The 24,833-nt window shown below is 34.3% G+C and overlaps 3 protein-coding genes across 5 annotated transcripts; 1 reads left to right on the forward strand and 2 right to left on the reverse strand.

Moving 5' to 3' along the window:
- The first annotated feature begins 1,922 nt into the window (after positions 1-1,922).
- Positions 1,923-5,169, forward strand: LOC124836854 (B3 domain-containing protein Os06g0112300-like). 3 transcript variants are annotated; one of them, XM_088095504.1, is made up of 4 exons: positions 1,923-2,023; positions 2,104-2,151; positions 3,923-4,077; positions 4,538-5,169. In XM_088095504.1, the coding sequence occupies exons 2-4, from the start codon at positions 2,124-2,126 to the stop codon at positions 4,850-4,852; spliced, it is 498 nt and encodes a 165-aa protein (XP_087951630.1). In that variant the 5' UTR covers positions 1,923-2,023; positions 2,104-2,123; the 3' UTR covers positions 4,853-5,169. The 3 variants fall into 3 exon arrangements, with proteins under 3 accessions (XP_087951630.1, XP_087951628.1, XP_087951629.1); XM_088095502.1 differs by having other exon boundaries at positions 1,925-2,023; positions 3,920-4,077; XM_088095503.1 differs by having other exon boundaries at positions 2,013-2,151; positions 3,920-4,077.
- A 267-nt stretch (positions 5,170-5,436) lies between these two features.
- Positions 5,437-10,652, reverse strand: DRT111 (D111/G-patch domain-containing protein). Its single transcript, XM_047312086.2, has 2 exons — positions 9,584-10,652; positions 5,437-6,022 (listed from the first exon to the last, which is right to left on the reverse strand). The coding sequence occupies exons 1-2, from the start codon at positions 10,397-10,399 to the stop codon at positions 5,726-5,728; spliced, it is 1,113 nt and encodes a 370-aa protein (XP_047168042.1). The 5' UTR covers positions 10,400-10,652; the 3' UTR covers positions 5,437-5,725.
- Positions 10,653-19,482: 8,830 nt separating this feature from the next.
- LOC124836860 (antitermination NusB domain-containing protein) lies at positions 19,483-24,010 on the reverse strand. Its single transcript, XM_047312095.2, has 7 exons — positions 23,681-24,010; positions 23,496-23,572; positions 22,711-22,845; positions 21,723-21,777; positions 21,456-21,543; positions 19,927-20,025; positions 19,483-19,813 (listed from the first exon to the last, which is right to left on the reverse strand). The coding sequence occupies exons 1-7, from the start codon at positions 23,971-23,973 to the stop codon at positions 19,700-19,702; spliced, it is 861 nt and encodes a 286-aa protein (XP_047168051.1). The 5' UTR covers positions 23,974-24,010; the 3' UTR covers positions 19,483-19,699.
- Positions 24,011-24,833: the final 823 nt, after the last annotated feature.

Below are 24,833 nucleotides of genomic sequence, written 5' to 3' on the forward strand. Positions count from 1 at the left end.
TAATCGAATAACAAAAGCAAAGTTTAATCCTAGTAGATGGAATCAATTCAAACTACATGAATCACGCAACGCTAACCAAAAACGAGTTAGAAACCAAAGCTTGAGGATAAATTCCAATGGGTTATAAAAGAAAAGAAAGAAATAAATTCGCTTATCCACCAACTCAATACCAGAAGAAATCCAATTTCTTGAAAACATAAACAAAAAACTATAAACACTAAACAAAGACAACACAAACACATAAAATAATTTAATAAAGTCCGAACCAACATCAACAAACTAAGATAAAATAAAACAGAGGAAGAAACAATGTATAAGAATGCAATCAATTGTTCCTTACAGGCTAGAACTGAACTCGAGGAAACAGTTCGCAGGATTTTGCAAGAGTTTGATAATGAAGGCGGTCTCATCATCTGCAAGGTTTGTTCGATTTTTCTTTCTTCTGAACCGCAATGGGAAAATGATTAATTTTGTTTTTGGATTTAAACTTTCATAGAAGAGAAAGGTAAGCATTCGGGATTTCAGAGGGTAAGTTAGGGTTTGAAGAACTTGACGGCAGAGGTAGAAAGAAAACAAACATAGAGTGAAAGTAAGAAAACTTAGCAGGGTAAAATTGTAATTTCATTTCTCAAACGGGTAGCAGGTACCTGCGAGTACGAATAGTGTGATACCCAAACCCGACCCGTTAACAAGCGGGTATTAAAATATTCGCTACCCGCGGCTACTAAATATCCATAGCGGATTTTACCCGTGGGTACGAATTTTTCTGTCATCCCTAAAGATAAGGGAAACCCATGACTTGTTGGGGGGTAGCTGGGTACGAAGAAGTAAAGGAAAGACGTTGGTGTGGGAATTCGGTCCAGGCCTAGCAGACGACGATGAACGCCTGCATGAAGGCCCACTTGTTTGGGTGCAGTTAGATAGGAGCCACATTCAGCTCCCAAAGAACGCCCATCTAAAACTCAGAAAAGGGCAACCGAACGGACATGTAACGAAATATTGTAGTATACGCGTAGAAGAAGTCTAGAACGTATCCTTCCTTCCTGTGGCATGCCTGTTCTTCCTCTTGCACATGACGAGCTTAGAATACTCGACGTCTGTAGCCTCCCCCACCAAGTTAACAACACCCTTGAACTCCTCAAAGGATTGACCAGTATTGAAGGAGGAAACATAGTTTCCAACCTCGTGTGGGATCCAACCGTACCCTAAAACGGGCGACATGGTGCCAAAGATCCTTTCCATTCCCCAGTAGCATCTACTCCCACGGTGGGTGCCAAAATGTTTCGGTTTAAGGGGTTGAGGTTAAGTATACTTCTCAAAATGGTCTCTAAACTCCAAATTCAGGTCAAAGTTCTTCCTTCACCTCATGTTAGATGTTGTTTGGTTGAAACTCCAAACTCAGGTCAAAGTTCTTCCTTCACTTCATGTTAAATGTTGTAGGTCAATAAATGTTTGATAATGTTAAAAATAAATATGCAATCAATGTAACAAACTACCTGAATAACACAAATCTTTATTTATAAACTTTGAAACGAGCTTCTTATTAGTATTGATTTAATTATAATCCAAGCCATAATTGTTTAGCTTAAGATTAATATAACTATCGTTAATATTAAGTCTATCTTTAGTCTAATAGTTCGATTCTCCGACCAACTTATTTAGGATCTCCTACTGGATCATGGATCATCTGATTTTTGTGTTGGTCAGGCAATTATACTATACAACTTCTATGTATTTTCTTATGTTCGTTATACTAAAAAAAATGAGACCTTAATTATTCCTAAATATTTGGCTTATTTTTCAACACTGACCGGATTAATAGAGGTAAAATTTCCGTTCCAAAAATCAAATTTTGCACAGGATGAGAATAAGTTAGATAAATAAGGTTGACATATATTTATTTTTTGAATTTAAAAAAAGAAGAAGTATATTTCTTAATAAAATTATAAAAAAAAACATATTACTCCATGGTAGACAGAAGTTTCTCACGTCACTTCAGGCAGAGGCTTCTACTGGTACTCAGGTAGTTTTTACCCAACAATATTCGCTTTTGCTTCGTTCATTTTGACACCATTTACGCTTTCATTTCTTTAAAATTTTCAGGTAGTAGTAGCTGTTCCACAATGTCTTCTCGCAGATCAAACGGAAGAGGTAATCTTGGAACCGTTTTTTTTTTTTTTATAAATTTCTGCTTTCATACCCAATCTTCTTCATCTCAAAACAATATGCATGCAAAGCACTTTTTGCCCTGTATTTGTTTTGTTAAGAAAATTATTTTGATAATCGAACAAAACAAAGTGCACGGCCAACAAAAGCGTTTCGATTATTTCAACTGTAAATAGTGTATCTGCATGAGTTCTTATTCATTACTGTGTAAATCTGAAACCCAAAGATGAAACTCTGTTTACTGGGGATGCTGATGAGAAATCGCGTTCAAGTTTAATTTTGTATAGGAGAAGTTACTCAATTTACTAAATTATTTCAGAATTTTTTTTATATCTTTATATTTAATTACTCAATAAATGGTTACAAAAAAATTGATTTGCTCTGAAAAAAACTAATTAGGTTTCTGAACTAAAAAGTAGGCTCATACAGTAAATTTGCAACCCTTTGAACCAGCTAAAAAATTAACAATAGTTTTAAAAAGGTTATTTTACTCGATAAGTCCATGAACTATTTTTGGATTTTCTCATAGGTATTTAAATTGATTTTTTTTAATTAGGTTCCTGATAAAAAAAAATTTAGTTGAGTTCCTCAAAATTCTAAAGCCGCCATAAATTATCATTTATTTGCAATTTTAAGACAAAAAAGTAATGCAAGAACCTATTTTTTAGGGGTATAGTTCAAACATAAATAATTTGAGTTTATTTATAAATTCATAAATAGTTCACGAACTTACATATTAATTTAACCTTTTAACAGTTTTAGGAATTTAATTTAAAAAATGATATGATTAGTAGCGCAATTAAGAAAATAGTTTAGATTTTGGAGACTTATTTATAAAATTCTCAAATATCTAGGAATCCACTTAATAAGTTAACATTTTAAATATAGAATATGTCAATGTGTAAAATATACAGGCATTCCTAGAAAGGTTTTTGGGTTTATGCTGTGGGTTCCTAATATAATAGTATTATAATGCTTTAACATAAGGTCATAAACTTCCTTCGTAAAGCCAAAATTTGATCTATGAGCCTTGCACTCAATGAGAGGCTCTCCGGAGTTAATCTTTTTATAAGAAAGAAAACTAGAAGACAAATGAAATTAATGTCTCAAACTAAAATTATAATTTATACATGAGCTAAAAATGAGATTTGTGGAGAAATTAGTAGAAACTAATTTGTGGCAATAATTTAGTTGCATAAATAAACACTTGGTCAGATATTGTATTCATGGAGAATATTTATTGGATCCCTTTCCAAAGTGGCTTGAATTTTGACGTAGAAGAAAGCATGCTCTTGGATTAGGTATTTGATGTTACAATGGTATTGTTACTTGTTGCTATACATTAGGAGGACAAGGTTTGCTTATTTGAACATTTTTTAAATCCTTTCTTCATGAAGTAGGACTCCAATGGCCGAATAATACTCTTGCTGTTTGTTTTAGGTCTTAAAAAACTTTATGTAGCTAGTATACTTAATAACTACTTCAATTAACTGGTTAAGCAAAACATGTCAAAACGCCAAATCCCTTGCCGTGCTGAATAATGTATTTTCTTGACTTGGCCTATTAATTCAAGTCGTTTTCCTTTTATGATTGCTGATCATACTGTTTCATATGACATTTGCAAACTTGAGTTGAGTTCATCCTTTTTTTTGTATTAGTCAACAACATTTTGAAAAATAACCATTGTTGGAGAGGTGATCAATCTTATTTGTCTAGATATGAAAGCTTTATCACTAATCTTTTTTTGATGCAGTAGCTAGTGGTAGAGATGCATTAGAAAATGAAGTCCCCTTGCCGCCGCTGCCTGATCGTACAACAAATTTGCAATGGGGTGAGGTTAAACCACTTTCAGGAAAACCATACTTTCATAGTATTCTTACAAGTTCAAATCTCTATCCCCGTTATTATATGGTAATTTCGCACTTGGTTTTATAGATCCCATATCCCATTTGGTATCTCTTAAGTATAAAAGACAAAAGAGATAGAAGTCAATTGACTATAATTTGGTCTAATAGAACTCTTCCTTCCAACTCTTAGCAGTGGGGTTGAATTTAAGATCATGCATTAGAGACCATCAAAGTTGTATGTTTGTGTACATCAACATGAAGGAAAAATAGAATAAACAAATGAAAAAGGAAACAGGCATGACTATTCAATTCTAATGTTTTTGTTGATTACGTTGGAGTTGGATTACTTCATTTTTTGTTTCATAAAGGTTCATTTTCTAGATCATATAGAAAATTGATTAATTTACTTTGCCTTGAGAAATCATGCACACATTGAAACACTAGACTATCAATATTTAATATTCTTTCTTTCATACAGTTTACATGGGAGAATCGTTTGAAATATTTTATTTGTTGGTATACAGTGGCCTGCGATCAGCGTACGGTTAGAACTTCCTTTTTGTGAGGTCCCCACCATTCTCACCTATATGGGCAAGAGCTGGGACATGGTGTATTGTGGACAAAACAAACTGCAGGTTTTTAGTGCCGCAGGATGGAAAAAGTTTGCTGTTGAAAATTGTTTGAGGGTTGGAGATGCATGCATTTTTGAGCTGATGGAAAGCAGTGACAAGAAAGTCATCTTTGAAGTTCAAATTCTTAGAGGTGACATCCCATATGAAATTCTTAAAAATGAAATGATTATAGGTCAGAATCCGGAAATGCCAATTGTCCTTAACTAGTATTTTAACCATCTGATGCATTTTATTTTGTTTTTCATTCTGAGATGGTTAAGGACTTGAGGGTTATTGGATATCTTTTCTTCTGAGTAGGTGAGTGAATGGATTTAATCACTGCCGCAACTTGTTAGGAGTAGTAATTCTATTTTCCGTTTCTAAATACTACTAGAATTTTATTATTGTCAGAGTAACACATTATAGTTTGTACCTTCTAGGCTAACACTGAATGCTATTTTGTTGGTGTACTCTGGGTTTTGTTACTACGTCACTGTTGAGGGGTAGAGTAGTGATGGTGAGTATTGAATGGTTTCAAAGGACAAATCGTTTCTTCCGTTTAAATGAACCTTAAATGTTTTTATAGTAAGCTGATTTGAACTTGATACACTATATTTGACCTAGACATTTTGTGCCCCTAGACGCATATTTTAGGCAAAATAAAGTTGCTTTTGTGATAATTAGAACAACAACAATAATAGCTTGTCTCAAATCTAGTTATTTGTTTTTAAAGGCGTGTTAAACGAAGAAGAAACTTTAGTTATTTATAACTTATAATCAAGATCAGTAATAGTCAATTAAAACATTGTACCTCGACTAAAGTGGTGAATGCTCATTCAATGCTCTACCTTAATCTCCAAATAATCCAATATTAAAGAACTTCGAATTTGCAGTGACAACATTAGCACTAGTAAGGAACTCTCGGTGTTCTTGTGATCATAATAATTACCTGAGCACAACCCTTTGTCACTATTACAAACACATGGACTAAGACTAAGCTTAAGATAATGCTCAACTATCATGTAATTAAGGTAAACCTCGATTTCAAGTCTTCAGTGCATTCACCAAGGACCTTACAAAAATAATAGAGGCGCTGTTCGTTCAGGTGAAGCCAGGAATTTCTCCAGGCATTGGAGCTAACTCATTCTTGCCAAACTTCTCCTCATCATAAAATGAGGCACGCACCACTCTACCCCCAAAATATCGACCATCGAGGTCAATAAGCGCTTTAGTTGTTTCTTCGGATCTCTCGAATTGCACAAATATTCTTACAGCTTCATCAGTGGGGAAATTTGGTTCTGTTATCTCAAATATCAGAACTCGGGTTACCGTTCCATACTTGGCACATTCTGATCCCACTTCATCTTCCAGCTCGTCGTCTACCTCGCCAGGACCCACCTTCAACAAGAAAACATATACAGTGAGTCATCTATGATCGATTAAACTACAAATCCCACATCCATTTTAGGATGACTTATGCAATCACTACTAAGATTTTCATGGCATAGATTATGCATACTTTAAATGAAATTATTCGGATAATTTTCTTCATAGGTATTTGTAAGAAGAAAATAAATATGTAAATGAATTAAATTATCTTAACAAACTCTCTTAACTTCTCTATAAGCCATGGTGCTTAAGTACATTTAAAAAACGTATGGGTAGAAACTCAATTTATTATTATACTTTCTTATTTTCTTCTCTTGTTAATAAAAAGTTACGGAAAATTTTATCCAAATAAAACCCAAGTATAATTTCAGGATACAAACGCACCATCTAGGGTCTCTTGTGAACATTGCGATCTCGTGAAGGAAATCATAACTATTGCATCAACTACAATTAAATGTAAAAATCTGCAACCATTTCAACTTTTGAAATTGGAAAACCCTTCAGTACAGATGTTTGCATCAGTCTTTTAGTTTTGGCTTTTATAATTATTATTAATTTCCTTCTGAGGGCAGACTTCCAAGAAGACATCTGTTGATCAATGTCAACAAAAACATGATCAAATAAACACATCAATCTGATTTGTTACCTTTAGTGATTACAACCTAGGACTTTGTAATGTGCAAAGGAGGAAACAAATGATGTACACCAATATGTTATAAAATTCAGTGTCCAGACAAGTCAACAACAGTTACAACCTGTGTGTGAAACAAGTCTAGAAATATTTTATCATGCAAATAGTAACATGACTTGGTTAAAAATCAAGGTCATAACCTAAACTTTCCAAAGAAACCAAATATGACAACTGTAAACAGATACTGACAAATATCAATCCCTTCAGAATATTATAACAATAACCTCCTCACCTAAGTCTCATCTCAAAAGCCATGTTTTAGAAAAAAAAAATTGGCTTATAACTAACAGACAGTAGCATCATCACAATGAGAGTAAGTTCAAAGATACAAACATCCCTGCAATAATACACTTATAGACTAAAGCCAATTCAAAGGAGTGTAAATCCCAACCAACAAGTTACCCACACTAGACTGAAAATAAAAAATAATCCTAATAAAAATAGGAAATAGAGGCATAACCTATCCAACAAATGTTTAAAGGAAAGAACGTCAATGATGTAACAGGGTTTTTTTTAATAGTTTCTATCCATTGCATGAGTCAAGATATAATACACACAAATTATTGAGAACAAAGTAACATGACTTTCTTTTATACTTTCTAAAGCATGACCGACCACAAGGACTTAAAAACTATAACAATTTCTCGTTCAAGGAGTGCACACTGCACAGCATATTCTCATTCATGTAATTGCTTTGGCAGTACAAAAGACCAATAGACGATAAAGAAGCATAGAGGCATGATTCCTATTCCATTCTTCTAAACATCTTTTAGTAAACAAACTTCAAAATTCAAATAACATTTATCCTCAATCGATGCTGCTTCAACTTTCTCTTCCCTACATTCATTCCTCATTCTTTTCTTGTATTCATATTCATCCACCTACCTCACCTAGTGGTATAAGGCTATTATTACATTCTCATATCTTCTACACTTATTCAGTTATTATTTACTTCTGTTGACACTTCTCTACATGCACCACCATAAAACAGTTCTGACCCTACAGCAGTCAAGATAACTTTACTGACTTTGAAAGTCACTTTACGATCCCAAATGACAAAACGGATATTCATCCACCCAACTAGAGCCTAAATGTGAAAGATGGATCGAAGATACATAAACCATACAACTTGTTTATAATGTGATCCCCTATTTACACCTTTAAAATATTAACCTGCACCTTAATGAACTTCTGTTCCATGCACATTTTCTTTTATGTACTTAACTAAAATCCTACACTCTACATTGCTAGACTTTACTCCACCACTCAAATTTAGGGTGTACCCCTTCTCTAGTCTTATTGACTAGAACCATATCATGCACAAGAAGCATGCAAAACACCAGAGGACAGGCTATTTCAAACCTGTCCTCTGTTTGTATTCCTAAAATCTCAAGTGAAGCCTTATATCGTCATAATTGGCACCAAGCAATTACAGATGAAATATCTTCCCTACGTTGTAAAGCACATTGGATCTAGTATCTAAAGTAACCAGTAACAGCTAATTGTCAATGGGCGTTTATAGTTAACGTAGCTATGTTGGTCCCCATAGGCTGTATTGACCATTTGAAGGCTCATTTAGCAGCCAAGTATAGTACACAAAAGAAGCATATTTTCTATACCTTCAAGTTTAACAATTGTTGGTATAGCATTTGCATGCCGAATTTGAAAAAACATCACCACCAAAACAAAGGTAAGAAGACTAATAGGAACATGGTTATCAAACTAGAATGCTAACTCAGACTTGGACGAGTTTACATGCCCATGATGACACAAATGTTTAACTCAGTTGCAGAATCCTATTTGAACAAGCTTGAATGCACTCACAAACTCGTTTGAACTCAGTCAATCTCATTGGTCCAGGAACAAGCTCACAAGCTCATTAGGGTAGAAAAAAAATTACTCAAAAGAACAGTTATTAATTTCATTTGAGTCTCAACACAAAAAAAGAACATTGAGGCTCGTTCACAGTCTAATTGCATGCAACTTTATTTTTTATCTGGTCAGTTGATTTCCTCTGCATATGGCGGTCTCTCTGATCAAACAGAACTGCAAGTTACAGCCCTGTATTTTGTTTCTCTGTTTTGTCTATATTTTATACGTTTGAGAAATGCTGAAATTTTGAGAGTATTAATTTCAAGTTGGCATTTCAAACCTCAGGAATTGGCAGTATATTTTGGATTTATCTTGCAATATTTATGGTATAATAATTTTGGGAATTGGGAGGATAGTTCAGAATAATTTACGTCTTTTATATTGAGTAAGCTCTTTCAAATATACAGTCAAGGCCTCTATGAGTTTATATAAACTCTCAACTTGGACAACCTAGAATATGTATACAAGTTAAACACAATTTCTATATGATAAAGCAAACTGATCAGCGGAATGAAAACCTAATAAGAAGCCTGACGCATTCATTTTGTCAAATTAAATAATATAAGCACCGTAAACAATAGCTCATAGCATCAAATTCATCACTCGTCACGATTATTAAAACCACATCCATCACTGACCAAGCCAAAACTTCACAAGGGCTCATCGCGTGCAAAAATTAACCCCTAATAATTTTAAACGGAAACTCCATATCAGGAAGGCCAAAATCTACAACATCACAAGCAACAAAATGCGAAAATTACATCCTATCTAAAGTTAATACAAGACGTTTCATCTAAGGCAGCAACATCCAAAGGAATTGATAATAATCCAGTAGAGAATCAGTCATAACACAAGCACACTAGTTACCTCATAAAACATAAACCTGACTGATAAACTTTCAACATCACTAAAGATCAATATCCAAAAGCACTTGAATGAAATCAACACAATTACACAAACAAGCACTTGTCATGTCGAAACACACCCAATAAACAGATGTAACATACCATATTCCTAAGTAGCAGCACCTTGGTAGGCACTCCATTGAAGTTAACACTCTTCACTTTCTTGCTGTTATCACTAGCATTCACAATAACCCCAGCTCTTCTATCCGTTTTCTTTGCCATCAAAGGAGTGGTAATCCCCTGCTCCTGCTTCCCAAGTCCCTGCCCCTCCTTCCATCCCATCTTCGCCATCATCCTCTGCGCCGCCGTCATCTGTCCACCCGCCCCCACTCCCAACCCTCCTGTCTCAGACTTCCCAATGCTAAACCCGTCCGAATTCCCCGTTGGAGGCGGCGACGGTGATCTCGGCACGGCCCCACTCATCGCCGCACGCCTCCTCCACGCCTCTTCACCGGAAACATTCAACCTCGATTCACTGTAATCCCTTTCTCGCTCTCGTTCCTTCTCGCGCTCCCTCTCTTCGTCCTCCTCCTCCTGGCGGCGGCGCTCGAGCTCCCGCAGCATCTCGGCCTCACGGGCCTTGCGCTTGCGGTCGCGGCGGTACTCCTCGTAGTCGTTGGGCCGGGCAGGGTCGTACTCCTCGAGAACGGTTGACTGGACGCCGACAAGAGCGGGCTGCAGGGCGTCGTCAGGAGGCGGGGCGGGCGTGGGGGAGAGAAGGGCCTTAGTGTTGGCGACAACGGGCTTGGGCTTGGGCTGGGTTCGGAGGAGGGTTTGGGGAGGCGCGAAGAGCGAGGCGGGCTTGCGGAGCGTGGCCGGGGCCATCTTGGTGCTGGAAGACCACACATTGGGAGTGGGTTTGTTGTCTTCCTCCGCCGAAGAAGGTGGAGGAAGGTCTCCGTATAATCCACCCAACATTTGAATATTGAAAATTGAAAGCAAACGAAAACGGATTCGTCGATTCTACTACCACTTCAGAAGGGGAATCGAGAAAAGATAGATAAACCGGATAACGAATAGTGCTTTGGGATTAGATTAGGGATTTGTTGATGACACCAACACAGAACGAAGCACAACACGCGCGGCCGAATACTGTTAGCCGTTGAGTGATCTCGATGGCCTCAATGAGTCGATGGGTCTCCGTCGCGCACCACTCGATTGCGTCGCGGCAGAGTGATTTATTCACTTTAGTAGTCTTTTTTTTTTAACATTAACCTTAGTAGTTACTAATGCACGTGAAATGGGAAAAAAATTGTTTACCATGGAGTTAAGAAATCACTATTTTCTCTTCTTGAATGATAAAAAGAGTTAGAAGTCTTTATTTCTCTCTTTGAAGGACTAATTAGATTAGAAATTGATTATTTATCTTTTTTAATGATCAAAAAGAGTTAAAAGTTTTTATTGTTTTTAAATATTTGGAGGAGAGAGAAAATAATTTACTAATGTCAATTGAGAAAAGATAATCAAAACAAATAAAAAAAAAGAGCGAAGCACCAACATTTATAAAGACATGTAAAATGAATCTCAATTGCTCAAGACACGTGACATGTAATTGGTAACCACCTAGAAAAGTTCTTCTAAGAGAGTTATAAGATAGTTTAGCATGTAACTTATTTAAATTTTAAATTTATTATGATCAAAAGATTTAGAAGTCTTTATTTTTGTTAGATATTTGAAGAAGGAGAGAGAAAATAATTTGCTAATGTCGATTGAGAAAAGATAATCAAAACAAAAATCAAAGCAAATAAAAAAGAAGAACAAAACACCGACCGTTATTAAGATATGTAAAATGAATCTCAATTGCTTAAGACACGTGACATGTAATTGGTAGCTACCTAGAAAAGTTTTTTTTAAGAGTTATAAGATAGTTTAGCATGTAACTTGTTTAAATTTTAAATTTATTCTCTATAAGTGTCAAAAGAGAGTTAGAAAATATAAATAGGTTCATTTTACATTTACAAGAGTGATAAATTGTGGAACAATACATACATTCTCATAAACGTCATGAGCAAGAAAAATGACTAATCAAGTTTTGGTTGTTGCAATTTTGGTCACCACTCATTAATCTAGTTTACAAGTTTCTTTACTTTCTCTATAAGTGTCACAAGAGAGTTAGAAAATATAAATAGGTTCATTTTACATTTACAAGAGTGACAAATTGTGGAACAATACATATATTCTCAGAAACGTTGTGAGCAGGAAAAATGACTAATCAAGTTTTGGTTGTTGCAATTTTGGTCACCACTCATTAATCTAGTTTACAAGTTTCTTTACTTTTACTGATAATTTAATTTCTTCAAGTTATGTGTTTTCTTCACATTTTATTGTAATTCGTTTAATTTGTTTTTTGTTGTCATCGTACCTATCATTTCTATATTCACCATTTTAAATATACACTTCATCCATTGTAATTTTTTTCTTATTTCCAATGTTGCTAAATAAATAAATAAATAAGCAAAAGGGTGGATTGAATTTATTGAGTGTTTAGATGAAATTAATTCACGAAATAAGTGATTTCTACATCAAATATATCTTTGTAAAGACTTAAAGCAAAATGCCATAGTTAGATTGAAAAACAAGTGTCTACTAGTATTGTGGAAAAAAAATCACGTTGAATCGATTTAGTTTTTAAGTAATAACAAGAAAACAATCGAAACTAAATCCTTAAGAAACAAATTGGCACGCCCAATGGGACCCTTGTGTGTTAGAAGGTTAGTTATCAACTAAGTGGTGTATGAAATTAAGGAGCGAGCAAGTAACAATGTCTCAAAATACACAAAGTTTGAATTTGTCAACTATAATAAGATTCATGTGTCCCTTGGCTAGCATGAATTTGAGCACTGAAGCGCAAATTGTAGGGTTTATGGTAAATCAAATAGTTGGCCAAAATGTATCTTCAATGCAAACTAGAAGTAGTCATGTTACTACTTATGCAGGGCAACATGTGAGTACAAGAGGAGAACACATGCCCTTAGGAGGAAACTTCAATGGAACAAGGTCGTCCATGCTTATTCCTAATGAATGACATCTTTGGGGCATGTTGACATCATCATCGATATTAGGCTCCAAATAATGACTTTGATAGTGTAGGGACTGAAATATCCAATGCTTCATTAGAATTATTGAGATAACAAATAGATGATGGTAATAAAGAAATGGTGAATGTATTATCCATTCAAATGACCATCTTTTTAAATGTTTTGGTTTGAACAATGGTTGATAGTTTTTAGAGGTTGGTAGAGCAAGTGGCTCGAATAAGGGATGCCTTGGCAATTCCCCAAGAAAATAATGTTGAGAACCATAATGTTAATCAAAACTACATAAAACAACAAAAAGTTGCTAGCCAAAGGATACAATAGCTAGAGAATGTTGGTAATTTTAACCAAGATCTAGGTTGAAATTTTCATATGTTTAAGTGAGGTCAAAATGTTGATAATCTACAATCTACTAAACAATTTAAGAAATAATTGAAGAAGGAATATTGATTATATGAGGAATGACTTTGGTTATAATTACAATCAAAATAACATGGGAAATCATTATGAGCATTCAAAGTTCAATCAAATAATGGTTCTTGGACCTTATAACCAACCTTATTTTGTATCTCCATTCCTAGATTTTATCCTCAAGATTGAGTTACCCTCATGTATAAAATACCCAAATTCTCTAAATTTGTTAGGAAAATAGACGAATCGACTATAGAACTTGTTGTTAGGTATCAAATTGAATGTGGTGATTTCACCACGAGTGAAAATTTAAAAAAGAAGTATTTTCCTAGTTCTTTTACAGAAGATGTTTTCACCTGGTTTACAACTCTATCCCTAAATTCGATTTATAGTTGGTATTAATTAGAAAGAAATTTTCTTAAGCAGTTTTAGAGGGGAAACCCAAGTAAGCTTAATTGATCTAATGAATGTGAAAAGTTATAATAATGAAGCCATAGACGATTATTTAACTCCTGAAGCTTTTGATGATACACAAAAAATTAATAAATATACTTTTGAGAGGTATGGCTCAATTAATAGATAGAGTAAGAAGAATTGAAAAAATTAAATATGAAAAAGAGAGACATCAAAAGTTTGAGAAAGCAACTACGAAAGAGTGAATTTCTTATGTAGAGGCTTTGCACGAAAACTCAGATGAGGAGAGTATGAGTGATAGCAAAGAGGTTAATTTAGTTGAATTAAAAGTTGGACCACCTTATATTTGTAAGTTACTACAAAAAGGTGAGGTAGATAATAATAAAATGGCAAAGAGAGTTTATACATTCGATGTATCAAAAACATATCACATATTCACTATTTTGTTAAAAGATAAAGAGAGAAAAAATGGGCAATGATCATAGATGGTCTTTTTTCGAACAAAGAAGAGGGAAAAATATTGTAAGTTTCATAAAAAAATCGTATACTTTTCAAGAATACTATACAAGATGAAATCGAGTAAGGTCGATTGAAGTTTGAGGAGAAATCAACCAAAGTGTTTGGTCATGGACAGAGGATATGCTACCAATAAAGGTTAAAAGTTTATCTTTAATTGCACACCCTAGATTTATTCCTACAATAAAAAAGCTCACAAAATAATTCATTGGACTACAACTTAAGACCAGTTTCCACTCAATCTTAAGCCAATTAGATAGCACTAGTGATCAATTCATTCAATGTTGAATATAAATCAATTAACAAACTTTAGATCAAAAGAAATCATACACAAATAGAAGGTATTACCAAATACAAGAGATTTCAAATCTGTTTACATCTTGCTCCAACACTTGGAGATTTAGCTCCTTATTGTTAAGACAAAATCTTCTATAAGACAAAATGTTTAAACGCTCTCATGTTTTGAAGTTTAATCAAATAAAATTAAAGGAGACACGAATCTGAAAATACTTAAACTAAAAGAATAGGATAGGCTGAAACATAGGTGCTAGGAACAACATTCTCAATCATCCATCAACATAGATAAGCCTTAAGAAAACAACTAGGTTAAAGCTTCCAGACGCAATGTTAAACCATGTATAAGTCAAAGCTTCTGAGAGAGGTATGCTAAACGCGTAAGCTATACTGTACCCAATGCTAATAAGTTGAACTCTTAATAAGTAAAGAGGTGTCAAGATAATATCTTTGACCAAACCCTCTAAAAGCCTTAAACAAAGATCCAAAACCTATAGAAGATGAAGTTCAAAAGGCAATATCCCAAAAAGCATTTACAACATACTATACGATACCATAAGCTAAAATTTTTACTTCGTCCAACGATAAAGTTATTACTCAACGACTGGTATCTTAAGAAAAAACTTAAATGATAAACGCTACCTCAACGGTAGAAAATGCGAAAAACACGTTGTTGTTATGAACAAGCATTAAATGTCACTAAATGTTTAATGTTCAAAAACATCAAAAGTGATAAGAGATAAGACATATCTGTTGCATGCACAATCTATTCTATTTTATGCAGATAACCTATTACATGCATCAAAATGTTTTATTTGAAATATATCATAAGTGGACATAAGAGACAAAGAAGACATTCATAGAATGTTCTCTTCATAAGAAGATGTGTTTGAAAGATAGTACAACCTACTTTGAGCAAAGTACTCAAAAAGCAAGCCTGCTCTAACAAGTTGACTTTAACCAACGGTTGTTTCCCATGCAAGATAAAGAATACAAAAGATTCAAGGTCAAGAGCTCAGGCTAACGGATACATTTTGAAAAAGCCAGGAAGAATTAAGAGAATAGCTTACAACGAACATATCAATCCTACAAAAAACGTTAAGAAGAGAAGCACATAAAAGTTCAAGCAAGAGGGCAATATCTAAGAAGAGAAAAACAAAAGTCAAGCAATAATTTCGAGCCTCATTGTAATATTTGCTTACTACTATAAGTAGAGAGTAAAAAGTAAAGAGTGAAACACTCATCGAGTCTATAGAAAGTATTGTATTGAACACATATCCTCTTTGCGAGAGTAATAGTCTAAGAGACTTGTAAGCAATCAATTAAATACAATTCTGAAGAGAATTAAAACACTTGTTGTGAAACTCAGATGAGTTAATGAATTCAAGGTAGTGTATCAAAGGATATCAGGATTGTCTAGTACTAGGAGTGGTGCAAATACTCAACTAGTCTAGAGTAATAGGAAGTTATTCGTTGACTAGGGATACCGGGAGTGGTTAATGTTGGAAGTCCCACATCGACTAGAGATAAGGCCAATTCATAGTTTATAAGTGAGTGCAAACCACATCCTATAAGCCGGTTTTGTGGGGTTGAGTTAGGCTTAAAGTCCACTTTTAACATGGTATCAGAACCATGGTTAGAGCCTATTCTAGCGATATTTGTTGTTTGTTGGACATATCGTTCCACCCGCTATCGGATCACCTATTAAAAATGTCTAATCTCACGCTCGAGATGTATATATTGTGTCTAGGGTTACCCTATTTATCATGATTATATTGTTTTTAGAGTTACCCTATTTACCATGATTATATTGTGTCTAGGGTTACCCTATTTATCATGATTATATTGTTTTTAGAGTTACCCTATTTACCATGATTATATTGTGTCTAGGGTTACCCTATTTATCATGATTATATTATGTCTAAGGTTACCCTAGTTATCATGTACTCTTGTATCAATTTATTTTTATAAATAGAAGATTATGAGAGGGATCAATTAAGCCCTCTAAAATTATTTTACAGTTTGAAAGTGTTAAAAATATTGCGCAACTAAGAATGAGTGAAACTCAACTAGGCAGCGTATCGAGGGATACCAAGAGTGCCTAAGGATACCAGGAGTGATGAGAATACTCAGTTGTAATCTTGTTGAAAATTATAGTGGAACCCTTTGTGGATAGAAGAGACGTAGCTCAGTTGGAGTGAACCAGTATAAAAATATATATGCATTTATTGTTTAATTCTGTCCAAATGTTTCTTTTATTAAATCTACAGTTGCATTTTAGTTTTAAATACAAGAGTTTTCCATACTAAACGATTGTTCAATAATGAGAAAATTTTACAAGCACATGAATATCCTATATAAGACAAAAATATAATTCATTAATTAAAATCATATACACGGTGACGTGTTTAACAACTACTTAAAAAATCTTATACTCGACGAAAGTGCTATATAAGAAAGTTGCGAAAAAAAATTAACATTGAAAATAACTAATACTAAACACTTATCAAAGCTTCACAAAACTCCCATTTTGGAAGACTTCAACTCGATCACAAGGGAATTTACGGGGGAGGTGTAACGAAATATAGGCGGATACGCCATTGGCAGAGCATAATGTCTACCCAGCTAGTTTAGTCACTAGTGTAAAAACAACGTATAACATAACACGTTCAACGTCCGACCACTAAATAACCAACGTTAAAAATGGTCGATGACATTTTTGTAGATAAATGCAATTATTAAATGTCGTTTAGAATTGTAATTCGACGTCAATTTGTTATATTAGGTAAATTTTTGAAAAAATGTTTGGCGCGAAGGTGAAAATGTATTTACGTATGACATCGAATTCCCTAGAATTAGACATCAAAAGGGTATAAAAAGTCGAATGCCCCAATGTTAGACGTTAAAAGGTTAGTGAATTCAATAAAAATTTGAGTGAGAGATTGAAAATTCATTCACTTTATCTTAGCGTGTGACATCCTCTTCTCTGCTCAAACCTTTCTGCAACGAAGTTTAACGACCATCACATGTAATCTTTCTTTCATTTGTTACAAATGCATGTTAATTAACTACTTTAGGTATGATTTTCGTTTGTTTTGACCGATTATTTTCGTGTTCTTGTCCTTTATAGGAACATTCTACTTCCTCTCTCACTGGTGGCAACACTCTATTTCGACGAACTCACCGTTTGAAAGTTAGTTTTGGTTTTCGTTTTAAAGAACTTATTTGTTGAACTTGTTTATTGTTTTTTTTGTTCAACTTGTTTGTTGTTGTTGTTTGGTTGAACATGTTTGTTGTTGTTGTTTGGTTGAACTTGTTTGTTGTTGTTGTTTGATTGAACTTGTTTGTTTTTTGTTATTGTTGTTTGTTGTTGATACTACACTACACGTTCATAGTTCATGCTTTATAAAACACCAAAAACTGAAATTTGTTGTTTTTTTACTTTTCAGATCTCAAAGAGTTGTAGAAAAGAATCACAATTAATTAAATAAAACAAAAAAAGTTGATTAACGTTGAATATTGAAAAAATTCTATGTTAATTTGCTTTACTTTGAACGTCGAATTGTTTTATGTTCGACGTCAATTTAGTGTCTCCCGATATGACGTCGACCTCGAATTCAACGTGAAAGGCCAAAAACGAGTGACGTTATACGATGTTTTGTACTGGTAAGTGTTCTCGGAGGTGGACTGTTCAAATTTCCTCCCATGCAATGATAACATAATTGTATTGTCTGTCATCATGATGGGCAGGAACGTTCACCGCGTTTTGATTGACCAGGGGGTTCTGCCAAAGTCATGTTTTGGGATACGTTTGTGGGCATCCAAGTACCACGAGACCAGTTACAACCATTCGACGATGTACTGGTTGGTTTTTTTGGTGAACAAGTCGAAGTCAAAGGCTATGTGAATTTAAGAACCACCTTCTCAAGAGTTGCTCCCTACACCACCACAGTCTTCTTCCTGCACCTCTCTATTCCCCATTTATCCTCGTTAGCAAAATTAAAGATAGTGGTTGAAAAAAACTTTACTTCTCACCAACATTCAACCACCTTATTTAAGCGGTCCCCACTGTATAAAATGCACCCCCCACACTCACGGAAATCACTTTCGTTATCTTTCTTCTTCACTTTCACTATGCTTGTGCTTCTTGTGGTGGTGGTTGTTTGTGGTAATGGTGTGTTTGTTTGGATGTTGGAGAGCTTCCTAGAAGAGTTTGGTGGTCAAGAAGGTGGTCTTGTGGTAATGGTACTGCTGCAAGAAGGTGCTCCAGTAGTGGTGGCAGCACAACAGCAGAGGAGATCGTCTCGAGTACGAAAGCAAGATGGAGAACTCTTCTACGGATATGAAGATCCATCAATGGATATTAACATCCGTTGAAGGGAAAACAAATATGGATATTCGTTTTCCCGACAACGAATATCCACATCCGTTGAAGGCCAAACAGATATGTCATATCCATTTAGGCCTGTCGCAGTTATCTTCTTCGTCTGCACACACAGAAAATGCAGGCATGAAGAACACAACAAACATCACAAATCACAACACACATTCAAATACATTAAAATGAAACTATAATGTTATTTATCTACCATTCATACAAGCACAAGAAAGAAACCCAACATCTTATAGACCAAACAAAAACGCCAAACTCCACAGCAGACGCACCCCACGAACAACACACTACCAACACACCACCATCGCACCACCAATGCACCACAAACACACCACCAAGGCACTAAAATGGAGAAGAAAGAAAATGGATATGGAGAATGGTATGGTAGAAATGAAAATAGAGAGAGAAAAAGAGAGTAAAATAGAGAGAAAAAGAGAGTTGGGGGAGGGGAGGGGGAGGGGAGGGGGGGGAGGGGAAGGGGGGAGGGGGTGGCGGGAACGGAAGGTTGATGGTTGTGAGTGAAAATGAGAGATAGGAAACTAAGATTTTGATATAAAAGTAAAATAAGGAAATGGTAAAAGTAAAAAGGATAATTTTAGAATTAAAAAATTTTAGGGAGATACAAAGAACAGTTGCGGTGGTGGAGGGAGCACCTCTCCACCTTCTCTTATGAGAAAGCTGCCAAAACTGCCAAAACTATAGGGATCCATTATATAGTGGTTAATGTTTCATCCTCTTACAATATGTTACTAGGTTGTCCTCTAAAAAGTTGGAAGATGTGGTGTCCACTACATACCTTAAAATGAAATTTCCAAAATAAATAAATAAATATAATTATATATACATTTCAAAATAGTGAAACAGTCTATTAAAATTGTGGTGATTAAAACTTGATATATTTCAAAAGAAATTGAAAAAATAATACCGCAAAGCAAAAATAAGGAACGAAATTAACATTTTAGTCAAAAATTCAATACAAATCCCACGTGCTAACATACAAAAAATAGCATATACACTATAACTATTTCAATGTCATAATAACAGTAATTTTCAAACAAGGTTCCCATTTCAGTCATTGAGTAGCGTTCTATATGCAAGCTACGAAACCTGATATTCCTGAAATGCGAGGAAACCTTTTCCATAAGCCAAAGACAACTAAACTCGGTTATTTGATTCCTGAAGCTCAAGTTCTCGGAAAAATGTGCGGAGACAGCCATTAATGATACGAGGGGCTGCTCCATCACAAAACCGTTTAGCAAGATCTACAGCCTTCAAAACAATTATATAAATTATGAGTTAAACTTTTTTTATGTGCAAAATAATAAGACACGATATAAGCTTAAGTAATGTTTGGTTTCTCATCACGTGAACTTAAGATATACCTCATTAATGACGATTTGGTGTCTTGTTTCTAGCACTGCCATTTCGGACATGGCCAAGTGAAGAATACAAAGCTCTAAAATTTTTCCTGCTGGTTCATTCTGAAATGCAACAACAGAAAGATGCAAACTACCATGAGCATTAGCAAACAAAATGGATCTTTAAAATTTAGCATAATTGCGTGCAAGGAATAAAACTGAAATAAGTAAAAGCATACCACAATTACAAATTGAAAGAAGCTAAGTTGGATCAATGCATGACTTTAAGAAGTAGATACAATACATGCAATTCATTAAAACATTATCAAACCAATAAAAATACGAAGTCATCTATCTATACTAACATTAAACATGATAGTGGCAGACAGATATTTTAGGCAGAAGAAACTTTATAACAGTAGTATAAATTTTGCACAACAAATATGTTGTACCAGTGAGAAGCATTTTGCAGTTATGAGCAAATAAACTAGGTGATCAAATTAAAATGATGATAGTCTAGGGTCCAAAACAAATAAGCATACTTGCCTTTCAATAGTAGGTGTTTCATGTTTTGTATATTAAATGAAGAGGGAATGATGGGTATGAATAGGAAAATATGTTATCTACCATAAATAAACTCCAGGTGTTGAACCAGTAACTTCCCCTATCAAGATCAAACTATAACAAAAGATCAAGCTATTAGGCGAAATCCCAAGAATATCTGACATGTCCCCCCCACCCCCACCCATCCCCCCTTCCCCCCAGGAGTTCTTCACTTTTTTGGGCTTGAAGTGTGGACAAACATACTAGTATACCCTAACCTGTTATAAAATTGCTTATTTTATCTACAAGATGGGAACGAGTATCAACCTCTCGACAACTTGGTCATGGAAACTCTGATATCATGTCAACAACCAATTTTCTAAAAAGAGTAAGCTATTAACAGAGGACTTATTAAAATGGATACAGCCCAGGAAAATAATAGAGAAGAATCGAGTGAATTGCTTGCGTGGTTTTACTCAGCAGTCTGAATTCATATAATATGTACATCATATATTTACAAGAATAAGAAAAAGGAATATACATTATGTGTAATAATTGGTGACAGGAGAGATATATGAAACAGAGCATGACTCAACCCATGCCTCTCTGAATTAATAAGCTTAGCTATGACCATTTTGCAGGAGACTTTTTTCTTGTCGTTCTGCCTTTTAATTTGAAATTGTAAATTATTGCATTGTTCCTATGGATGACAAATATAACTAGGGCAAGATAACCAACCATTTTTGCATGACATTTTTTTTCTTCTCATTCTGTCTTTATATAAAATTCAAAATTGTAAACTATTGCATTGTTTCACCATTGACCTTATCTATTTCCCACTTTTTTCAGGGTGGCTCAACTTCGTGTAACAAATAATTGATCAGGATTGGCGCATTAGTAACATAGAAGTCATCCAATAATAAGAAGAAATTATGCCCATGATCAATGAATTTGCAGCGGCAAGATAATAAATTGAGTAAAAAAGCTACAATATATATCAACTATTATACCTTCCAATTTTCAGGGACGATCTTGTTAATAACCAGGACATGATTGTCCCATGTATCCCTGACTGCAACCAATAGTTTCCTGGTGAATCTGCAGATAGGGAGTTGTAACATTATTACCATTGCCAACAAACCTTAACGCCAATAAAAGACCCAGTTTTACAGTGCGTGTTTGGGGGCTCGGTTTGGGGGCTCGGTGCGTGAGGGGACGAAAGGACAAGCTTATATTTAAAGTATGCTTTGGAGGAGCTGTAAAGGGTCTACGTTTACCTCAAAATCAGGTTGTTATATACCAACCTTGGTGGAGCTGTAAGGACTTCTGCCTCTGCCATGCACAACATAACACATTAGTACAATTTAGAGATGAAAGCAACAACAGAAAACTGCACAGATAATAATAAATACTTTACAGCCCATTATACATTTCTCTGGGCATATGTGCCACATTGTGTTGTCACTGAAACACACAGACTTCTGTCATACGAAAGAATATAACACAATAAGGAAGGCTGTGTACCAAATTTAAATCCTTAAGATATAATACCAGAACATAGACTTCTGTCCATAATGTGATTTGTAAAATTGCTTTACAATATAACCACAACATAAACTCTTGTCTAACACACTGTTAGAATAAAGAAGTAGCCCTTCAAAGCTAACTTACAATACCAGGATGCAAAACCTTGCTGCAGTGACAACCAAAGTAAAACTTATTATACATTTCCAGCCTAATCACTACTAAACTAAAATGTTCAATGGAGTATTCCTAAGTTTCACTGATACGCAAATGCTACAACTCCTCAGCTTAAAATATCATGAAAAGTCAGCAAGGTTTTCTAGATAAGCTTACTTTCAATCATGGCAGCAAGAGAAACACAAAATAAATAAATGGTTGACTTTCATCTCCAACAACTGTTAAAACTGCAATTTTTTTACCAGCAAATTAAATTGACCAATCATATTTGCAAGTCACACGGGTGTGCAGAGGAGACAACAAATAAAAAATGTGAAAAGAGACTACTCGGCTTTCAAAGCTCGTACGTTATAAACTATGAAAGACATGTACATACAACAACATCATGAAGCAGTAGCAAATCTGGTTGGTTTTATTTTTTATTTTTTAAATGTTGTAACTTGCAAATGTCAAGTAAAAGAAAAGCAGGGATATATATACATTGAACATTCTATTCAAGCATTTTCACCAACTTATTTTATATAAAAGGAAAAGAGAGATTCTCGATCTAAGGTTTTTTATTACCAATGGCAGACTCTTCTTCAATGTGCCGCAGAAGCTCATTTGCCTCTTCATCCGACTCAACAGTAGCAGGTGGCCCTCCAAAACTCATATGATTATACTCCAACAACTTTTTCTTGTCAAATTCATATCCGGCCTCTGAAACAACAAACCAAATGCACCCAATTCAAAACAAACGACAACAAAAACCTTAACTAACCACGTTATAGAACATGTTTGGATAAACATTTCTATTAAGCACTTCCAGAAAAAAGGAAAACAAAAGAATATAATAAATTTCTTCAGAAGTTAAAATTAGTTAATTAATTAACTTATTTATAACCAGAAGTTAAAATTAGTTTATTTATAAACTACTTCTCACGCTAACTTCACCAAATTTTGTTTTTTAACTCATACATGGAGAAACATGCGTATAATGTACCTTTATTTGTGTTTCCATTTACTTATTTCACTTTTTAGTTATAAAATTGACACCTTGTTTTCCACTAAAGGCTATAAGCCAGATTCACACAGACATTATCACAGTAATAAAAAATATGCTTTTTCGAAGATTTCTACGGAAAAGAAAACAAAAAAGAATGTTGAGTGCTTTCTATACAAATTTCTGAAAACATCAAATAGATTTCAAATAAAATTGCAACTTTATGATTAAAAAATAATAAACAGTAAACACAGATCCAATTTAACACCCTCTTATCTCAATTTTGTTTCTTATCGTCATATCATAAAAGTGTTCATTGATAAGTTTATTATCCCAGCAGACCCTATCATCAAAGATAAACCGTTACCTCGCCGCGCATTCATCCGTTTCTCGAAAAGCCGAACAGGGTCCATTCCCTCCAAACATGCGGCATAAATAATGGAGCTGCACAAAAGATTCTCATCAGAAAACAAAGTGTACAGAGAAAAGGTAACTGACAAATTAGTAAGTTGAATGGAAGGAAGTAAGGAAGGGATTCGGTTCAGGTTTTACAGTGCGAGTTCTCTCGCGGCTCTGGGGCTGCAGAAGCGCCCAGTCTTGTCGATTTTGGGCAGAGCAGGTACGGAGTTGTTGTCGGGTTTTCCCAGAACCGGAGCTTCGTGCTGGGCGAGTGCGGAGGTGGAACTTCGGAGAGTGTTACGAAGGGAAAACGCTACGTTTTGAGGGAAGGAACAGTGGGTTGGTAGTGACGAAGTAAAAGAAGAGCGTTGGGGAATGGAGATTTTGGGTTTAAGAGTTGCAGAGGATGAAGGGGAAGAACACACAGGAAGCAACACTCCCTCCATTGCAACACAAGATAAATGCAAATATCTTAATCTTACACATTCTTACTATATATATATATATATATATATATATATATATATATATATATATATATATATATATATATATATATATATTTGTTTGTTTGTTTCTGAAATATATTAGATTTTACCTCCAATGTTTTATAAATAATTCATCCTTTAAAAAATGAAATTTCTTAGTAAGTAACTTTTTTTTATGAAAAATAAAAGTGCTTATTTAACAATTAAATTATTTAATTGAACTTAAATAATAAAATAAAAATATTTTATAAAGACAGCGTAAAGTTGGATTATTAGAGAAAGATAATGATACTTTGACAACATTTTTTTGACAACATTTTAACACTGTCTACGTGTCATTCTCTGATTGGTCCAAAATTATTTCACAATCAATAATAATAATAATCATAAACACCAATATAAACCAATCACAGAATGACATGTAACAGTGTTAAAATGTTATTAAAAAAATATTGTTAAAGTATCATTATCCATTAGAGAAATTAGAAAGATTAAAAATATTGACTTGGTGTTATATTTTCTCTCATTCAAAATGCATATGTTTATTCTTAAAACTTTAAAAGAATACTGATTTAAATGTTATTACTATAATAATATTAATGTATTTTTAAAGTTTAGTAAAAAAAAGGATTATTACGTTCAATGTGATGGAAGCGTTACAAATATATGCTAACAAAATCATAAAATCTCATTATGCCTCTTACCTATTTTTTAGAGTCTCATTTAAATATTTGTCATTATTGTTACTCTTTCTTTTCTGCACTTTCTTCTATTAAGTTTTTATTAAATGGAAATCGTCTTTTTTTAAAGGGGTTTGC

This window comes from Vigna umbellata, chromosome 7, assembly GCF_029865625.1.
Source record: "Vigna umbellata cultivar VRB3 chromosome 7, Vumbellata_1.0, whole genome shotgun sequence".
Lineage (NCBI taxonomy): Eukaryota > Viridiplantae > Streptophyta > Magnoliopsida > Fabales > Fabaceae > Vigna > Vigna umbellata.